This window comes from Manacus vitellinus, unplaced genomic scaffold (assembly GCF_001715985.3).
Source record: "Manacus vitellinus isolate BGI_N305 unplaced genomic scaffold, ASM171598v3 scaffold_63_pilon, whole genome shotgun sequence".
Lineage (NCBI taxonomy): Eukaryota > Metazoa > Chordata > Aves > Passeriformes > Pipridae > Manacus > Manacus vitellinus.
This window is the reverse complement of record NW_021940711.1, coordinates 3,090,040-3,098,561: the sequence shown is the minus strand read 5'-3', so window position 1 is coordinate 3,098,561 and position 8,522 is coordinate 3,090,040. Positions and strand designations below refer to the sequence as shown.

General features: G+C 38.4%; 1 protein-coding gene across 2 annotated transcripts in view; it reads left to right on the top strand.

Moving 5' to 3' along the window:
- The first annotated feature begins 496 nt into the window (after window positions 1-496).
- Window positions 497-8,522, top strand: part of NAV2 (neuron navigator 2) — a 379,270-nt gene continuing 371,244 nt past the window's right edge. For both annotated transcript variants that reach the window (XM_018083415.3, XM_018083416.3), the window contains exon 1: window positions 497-864. In XM_018083415.3, coding sequence (XP_017938904.2) covers window positions 790-864 — 75 coding nt within the window. In that variant the 5' untranslated portion in view covers window positions 497-789. The remainder of the gene's footprint in view (window positions 865-8,522) is intronic.

The window sequence follows — 8,522 nt, the reverse complement described above, 5'->3', positions numbered from 1 at the left end:
CAGTGTTGCAAAAGGCTCAGCTGTGGTGTGCAGTACTGTCATTCTGGGGTGTTTTTATGCAAGAAGCCCCAAAGACAAGGTAATACACTAAATAGGCATCAAAGCATTTCGAGAGGCTTGCATGAAGAGTGTAGAATGTTCAAAACATGAAAGTATTGTATCAGTTCTGACTTGTGGCTCCTGGTGGTGGGCAAAGAATATCAGTAGCGATGTTTTCCTTCAAGCTGGTAAAAACTGCCTTTTTTCCCCCCTTTCTAGGTATTTGTTTGAATACACAGAAGAAGATGACAAGCGTGCATGGATGATTTTACGTAATTAACACCTGCTAGATTTGCAAAATGCAATTATCACTGTGAAGTGTTTACATTGATTTATGGGAAGAAGGTGGCCCATGAGAGGGATGCTGATAATATCAACACAGTGGATTAAATGCACATTTACACCTTTATTGACATATAAATTATCCGTGCCAGGAATGCACTGAAAAGGCTGCTGATGGAGCAATAATGTGGCACAAACTACTGGGTTTGGATTCAGCTCCGTCATCCTTCTGTAAGGCATGTACATGGAAACCTTCGTCTGAGCTACTGTAGGATAGAGGCTCCCAGAATGACTGCTTGTTAAGATAATGAGCAGTGATGGCAAACAGGAATTTGGAAGGATGATAAAGGACATGGATGAGGTTTGAAGGAATTATCTTGCTTTTTAAATTATTTTTAGACTTCTGTTGTTTATGCTATGGATTTTTAGAGAAAGCTTAGAGGCTGGAAGAGTCTTTGTAGCTGGGAAATGGAACCTGGCTCTGAATCAAGCCAACATCAGAAAAGGAAGACTGTGACACATGGACTGGAAGATCAAAAAAGGGTAAGTGACAAAAGGCGAAAGCACTTTCTGCTTAAATTGCTGAAGGAGGCACAATGGCAGAAGAGCTCCTTATAACACTTGTATCAGTTGCACTTGCTGCTCACTATGCTTAGCCAGCTCTACATCTCTTCTCCTGATTATATATTTTAGAAGATGTTTGGTTTTGTCCTTAAGCTTGTTCTGATGTACGGAGTAAAGAGCTGAGGGAAGGGGAAATTATAATATGAGTGAAAGAAGGGAAAACCGCTAGAATTGTGGCTGTTGGTTGGTGAGGAGACATACAGTGAAAATGAAATATATTGACTCTTATTGATTGACAACTTACTGGTTTATTACAAGTTTAATCTTTTTTTAATTGATACCCTTAGTAGAGAGGTTAAATAATTGTTTTCTTATGGTTTGGTGTTTTAATTTGCTGAAAATGTCCTACACTTGTCGGTATCCTCATTGTCCTGGTGGTCGTGTTTGCATTTTACTGGAGTTGCTGGATGTAATTTTGACTTGAGACAAAATGCACGGTGGAACGTGCCCAGTGTCAGCTGCTGGACCTTGTTTTGTCCAAGTGGTTTGGGAAAGCTCTGTGTGTCAAGGTAGCATTGTATTATTTCATCCTAATGGATTGGTGCTTTAAATTGACCTAAATGAAGTTGCAGTCTCAGGCAGACTCTGGTTTGTGAACAACTGGGACTTGAAAGTTGTTTTGTTGGCACCAGTCAAGCAAAATGTAAAACTTGACATGTTTCTACTGAATAAATTACTCATGCCACTTTCCACGCAGATTTGATGGGCGATAGAAAACACTGTGTTCAGCTTTGTGTGGAGAGCTCCTTTCCCCTGCATGATTTTTATTTCAGTTGAAAAGTGAGTTGGAAAAAAAATTGACTGTCAGCTATTATTTTGCTGTTCAACAGCGCTGCCTCATTTTGGAGAGAGGGAGGTTTGTGTCACAATTTCATCAAGTCTGCTGAAGAATAAAAGTGGTTTCCCTGTCACCCCATTAGAAATACAAGCGGCCTGGAAAACTTTCAGAAATTGGATAAAATGCAGCTGTTTGCTTAGAGAGAAATAGCATTTGGGGACTATTTATCTGGGGAACAAAATAGAACTTCTGAGTGTATTTTAATTGCACCAAGCAAGATCTATTAACTGACAAGCTGCCAAGGTCTTCCTTCTACTTTTTTCAAGGAAGCATTTTGGGACTGAAGTAAATCAATATGAGTTGTAACAAAATCCTTCCATTGACTTAATTTCTGGAGGCTGCTAGAACACTTTTTTTTTCCCCCTCCTTAAGTGTAGAACATTATACTGCATATGGGGTGTGATGGGAAAAACATTTGCGCCCTGTGACACCAAAGTAGGCTATAATTGTTTTGATGCACCAAAATTAATATGCAATTATGTCTGTCTCTCCTTACTGATAGGTATAGGAGCCTACATCTCCCATCTGCTCCTGGCTCTGGGTATTTGGTGCACATGTAGTTGGGGCCTCTGAATGTATAATATAACCCCAAGTGAGGCTCAGTGGCAGCTGGGATAACATCAATTGGTCATGCTTTGCTGACATTCATTTTAACTTGAACTCGAGCCGTCATGGAGATTTATTAAATTTATAATGATATATGTAAGATCCATTTTAATGGCTCTGCATGCTTGGGTGATCTCTCTCACTTCTGTTTGCAAAACAAGTCTTAATAGAGTATTAAATTTCATTTCCTATAGAATTTTTCAGGGAAAGGTTACTGAGGAGAGGTTTGCTTAGACTTATGTTTACTGAGAAAAAGCAGTTTGGAATAATAATGTTGATGCAATTCAGTTGTTGTTATTATGGAGTTGAATAGTAATATAAACTTTAGTGGTTTTAAGCTTAAAATTCTGAGATTTCTGGTAGGGTAAAGTGGATGTGTGATCATGGACCATTAAAATTAATCATCAGTAGACACTTTTTTGTTATTGGAAATGAGACTTGTGCTGGAAGAAATAAGACCAAGCTCTTTTTAAATTGGGTGAGTGCATTCTCCTTTTTAGCACCATATATTTTATGGACATAAAGTCAAGCATTGTTTAGTGGTTTTGAAGCAGTAAGAAATCATTGTGTATGTGTACACCCCTCGATGATGGATCTGGCTTGTCTTTTCTAAGTAAAGTACAGAATGCTAGGCTTGCATTTGTGGTGTAGAAATAAAGCTTAATTTCCTTTCTTTGGGGGGGAGGGGAAATAAGTGTATTTCTGGGTATCAACTTTGTAGCTGTATTGAGTAAAGAAAGACAAGATTTAGTATCTGTGCTTGTTTTTTAGAGGTAGGGGGTTTTACTTTCTATGTGTTGGCTGATCTTCAAGATCTCAAAGCAGGGCTGCCTCTGACAGTGCTGAAATCGGTCGAAGCAGGTTCTTTTCACTCATCACAGCTTGCCAGGCTGAGCTTAAGAGGACTCATATTAATGTTTGGGATAGCAATGCATTTATGTACATATCTTAAGTTGGTTCTAGTGGGAATTACATAGCCAAATTCCATGTAACATGTAATGTAGGAGTGAAAAATTTGATCAGGTTTAACAACCGTGTAAGCAGACCATCTGAAGGTAGTAGGATTACTAACATGAATACTAATGTGAATAAAGTGAGCAGGTTTTATGCCAGTATATGACCTTTGCAATGAAGTCTTTAAATGCAAGAGTAATAGAGGTGATACTGCAGATTTTTGTCTGTAGAGTTTGCATGTATATTATTGTTTTGATATAAAATGGATGATTGCTCATGAGCAGTAAATTTTGGTTTTCTTTATTTTCTTGAAGAGGAGACTTGAGGTAAAAACTGCTGCTAAAATAATCTAATTAGGTACATTTCCATGTCTTGTGTCATGAAAAATTTAGTACTGCCCTGTGTTCTGATTAAATGTGTTTTCTACTGATGACTGAAATGGAATATTTCTTCAGTTGATTTCCATCAACTTCATTCCCACTCTTTCTGCCTTTTCATTCAGATCCATAGCTCTAAGTTAGTAGGACATGCTAAAGAAATGTGTATGTGCAATAGTGACAGAAGTGTCTTCTGCTCTACTTGAATGGACACTCTGTGATTGATGAGTAAAATATAATTGTGAAATGCGTTCAGACTTTGGAAGCATCTCTGTACATGTGTATTTTATGCTTATATGTGCTCTGTTGTCCAACTAAACTGTTGTCTCTGCTTGAGTTGTATTTTAATTTTTTCTTAGAGTTTTATTTGTACCTACCTGGTGTACGGGGCCAGTTGGTTTTAGGAAGGACTGTGTTTGTTGTCAGCAGCATGGTGATATTGCACCTTACAGTGCTTATAGGTGGTTGGGTACTTTTGTGCATGGGTTTGTGGGTATTTTTGGTTTTGACTGCAAAAAAAATTGTCACCCTGGACTTTGAAATATCAGTTTAAGCTACTTGGACATGCTACCACAGAGGCAGAGTGGATTTGACACTGGACCTTGTAAAGCCAAACTGATGGTGGTCACTCAGCATATTTCTTTTCTCTCTTGCTACTTCGTAGTAAAGATCTTCATCTCTATTTTTTTTTTTAATTTTGAATGAAGAATGTGTGAGCTGCAGTTTTACAGTGTTAAAAGCAGACTAACACTCTTTCATGGGGTGTCTTCTCTCTTGACTTGTTTTTCTGGAAGCAGTCGTGGTGATACACGTGACTGAAGCCATATGCTACAGCTTTCTCCCTGGTTTGTATTTTTTCCTGGTTTATTATTGACACCCTTCCAATTTGCTTGAGGATACTTTGCTGCTGCCTTTATATCAAAGTCAGTTTAAAGAGCATAAGTAGTCTCCACTTGTATTGACCTGCTCATTCTGGGAGCTTGTGTTGTTTAAAGCAGGGCAGTGGTGGCTGAGTATGATGTTTATTAGTAGAATTTTGTGCTGAGACAATAATGCAATTGGTGGGTGCTGTGCTGCTGAGCCAGTGTGAAAGCACTCAAGTATAACCACATAAATTTCAGCAAGGCTTACTTTATGAAATTACAGCAAACTGCTATGTGGTGTTCTGATAATTTAACTAACTGGGCTTTTATGGAAATAGAAATGCAATGAAAATCCACTGAGCAAGAGAACTGAGAAAATGTCAACTTCTTTATTTTGCAAATGTTTAAAACCTTCCATAAACATCACAATCTGTAGGATTTTAGTTCCTAACTGTGGGGTTTATGATTTTCTTACAGTAATTAAGATTTGTTAGTAAATTTACATTAAACCTTATATTCACAGAGTCAGGTTTGGGAAGTTTAGTTACATGGATGTGCCTGGGTAATCCAAGGCTTGGCTTTTGCTTTAGGATCTAAGTTTTCTACTCTTAAGATGCTTCTGAAACCCTTTTTGTGGGTGTGCTGTCTGTGACTATTTTAAACTACTCTTCACTAAGAAATTGGCTCAAAGAAACAAGTAGTTATATTCATTTTAGTGATGCTGATTTTCACCTTGATGGTGAAGGTATCACCTTGATGCTACAAGATATTCTATTTTCTGTAAAAGTTCTTTCTGCAGAGAGTTTTATGAGTGTGATTTGGTATTGCCAGTCCTTTCCCAGTCAGACTCTGGTCTTAAAGGAATTTCCCATAATGACAAATATTTTTATATAAGGTAAACAATGGATCTTGCCTATTCAACTGATGTCTCCTGTAATGTTTGTCTAATTAAAGGAATTTTGCAAACTTTTGGAAGTTGGGGGTGACTTTTTTTCCAACTTGTGCAAGTTCACATTAGGATGTGATACAAAGAGTCTATATTGATGTGGACTAGACTGCAAGTGATGAACTTTATGTGCTTGGGGACTCTGTGGTATAGTCTCATCTAGAATTGACTCAAGGGTAATTCTATCAGTCTTTCATCTTTTTGCCCCTACCTTTCCCCAGGTCTGTTACTGTAAAATGAAAAAAACCTTGTGTGTGATTTCTTGAGGCCTTAGACTTGCACAATTTTTTGAGTTTTCTCTCTATTTTGTAAAGTGAGTAAACTATATGTAGCACATGTACATATGCTGTGACTTTCAGCAATGGATATAGATACATGTGGCTCCTAAAAACAACAGATGGAATGTGTATGGATGGGATTTATAAGATGGGTGTGCTGCACTGTTTATTTCTGTTCCTGTTGTGGTCAGGTGAATCTGTCTGTTGTTCTATTGCTAGGTTATGCAATTTCTGTTAAATGACTTGTACATCAGAGTAAATCTAGCTTAAAAAGACCTACTTTTTAGTGGTATATTGGCACAGTTCTGTCCTCCCTGACTGACAATGCTAAATTGAATTCTTTAAGTCACTTTGGTTGAAGCAGCACAACACGAATTTCACTGAACAACAGGAAAATAATGAACAAAAAATTCTGTCATCACTAAGACAGTATTTTCTCTTCCACGTACTGAGGGAAGTTCATTATCTTAAAAATAACTTGGCTAAGGAGTTCTATCTGAAGTTCTAAGGATGTGGAAGAAATATCCATGTGTAAGCAGATGGCATTGTAAGACGATGGAACATAACTGTAAATCATTTGGGTGTGCTTTGAGGATTCTAATCTAACCAAGTGGTTTAAGTGATGAAGGACAATATTGGCTTTCCACATGAACAGTGGCTTAAAGGCTTTGTAGGAGGGAGGGAGTGAAGTTGATCAGGAGATGCAGCTATAAGTAGGTGATGAGATGCATAAACAACTGCTGTTTGTGTTGTGGCTAGGTAGTAATGGGAGAATTACCAATGAAGCATTGCACTTGGAGAAGACTCTTTAAATCTCTGTTGAAAACACCTGTGACACCTTTTACAAACTTGCTGATGGCACTGATTTAGCAGGATGCCCAATTTTTTATCTTTGTTAACCAAAAATAGAGCATTAGGATGAATTGCAATTAGGTTGGGAGAGCCTGACATCCACTTTCCCCCACATGAACAGAAAGCAGGACAATTATTCTTGTGGATTTATTCCAAAGTCCTGGCAAGCATGCTTCTCAAAATGCTTACACAGTAGAGCATTTACACAGTAGATAAGTGTAGATGCTGTTGTAAATGGAACTGTGCAAAATCAGGCAGAAATTATTTCCGTTTGCTGAAATTGTGTTACTCTGTATGGAAGAGTATTTCCAGTTTCAAAGGAGTGAGGATTGATGCTGATGGGTACTTAATATGACACCCCTAACTCTGCCCTTGCCTGCAAGGACTTCCCTGCTTGCATCTGTGTGCATCTAGTTTTAAACTGGCTTCCCCCCCCTTCTCTTATAGATTAAGAATAGACTGGTGTGATCTGCTTGTTCCAGTCTTACCAACAGTATGTCTGGTGTTGCTTTGCTGCCTGTGGCACAGATCAGTAGCTGATCTTTCAGAGCTGGACAGAAACCCAACAATATGATGCATCAGCTGGTTGTGTTGTGTATAGGGAAGAAATCCAGCCCTTCCTCCAGCTGCTACTGACAACAGGCTTTGAACCCTAAGGTTTTTTGTTCTTATCTTGGATGACTGCAAGAATTAATGGTCATAAATTAGCTGGAATATTTCAAAATTTAGCCAGGCATCTCGAGTCTGTGGCAAATCTCCAGTCTGTGGTGGATTATATAAACTGTCTTCTCTAGCTAGCTTTGGGGTTCCTTGTCTGGGGCCCACATGAGTGTGGACTAAACAGTGAAGGCTGGACCTGATGCTGTATCTGTGTCTCAGTGCATTAGTGAGCCTCTTACTCTAGTTTTCCACATCCTGTGGTATAAATGAGGGTTTTATAGCTAAGATCCTAATGGCTTCATCAATCTAATCTCAAAGGTAATGAAACCAAAAGGCTCAAGCAGTAAATACAGTGAAGTGCTACGTAGCATAGTATATATTCTTTAGTGTATAAAGAACACTGCTTCAAAATAAAGTGAAGGAAAAGCCTACTATATTTGTATCAAACATGGGTTATAGGATGCTAAGGAGAACTCTATGACTAGTAGAAAATTCTTCTGTTGCTGGTTAGATTGTAAGAAAATTTACTCGTGATGCCAGTGTTCTTGGAAATGCTTCTGCAGCTATGAGATGCACCTCAACAGAAATTGCTGTATTTCCCCCATTCTTTCAGTGATTAAGATGTAGCAAGCCCATGTTTTCTGTGCCATAGGATGCATTTCCCCAGTGTACCCCTTCAGAAACCAGCCCACTTGCACAGTCCTTATACATGTGAACAGTCCAACATAAATTACTGAGTTCCAGGTGACTCAGTGTTGCAAAAATTAGACCTTGTGCATTTAATAGGACAGGTGTCTCTCAATCTGTTACATAAAAGGTACAAGTAGGTAAACATTAGAGGTTGTGTTTTTAATTATTTTTATAAAGCAAGTGTGACTTTCAGATAATATACATTATAACTCATTAGCATGTAGTTTCCTGCACACCTCTCTAGAAAAATGTTATTATGCAAATGGCCACCCCTTTGGCTTTGAAGTAATTGTCACTTGGAATAATGTGTGGGCTGTGGTATTAAATTCTTTGAAACCTAAATAGCTGGGAAATTCATATTGGACAGTCAGACACTGCCTCTTGTTATGTCTGTGCCTGGAAGCGAATTTGATATCCCTGAGGTCTGCTATCTATTGTGATATCCCTGGTGAAGGAAGTGGTAGGAAAGGGAATGGGAAAAAGGAGGAAGGAGTGGACAGGAAATAACCTCTG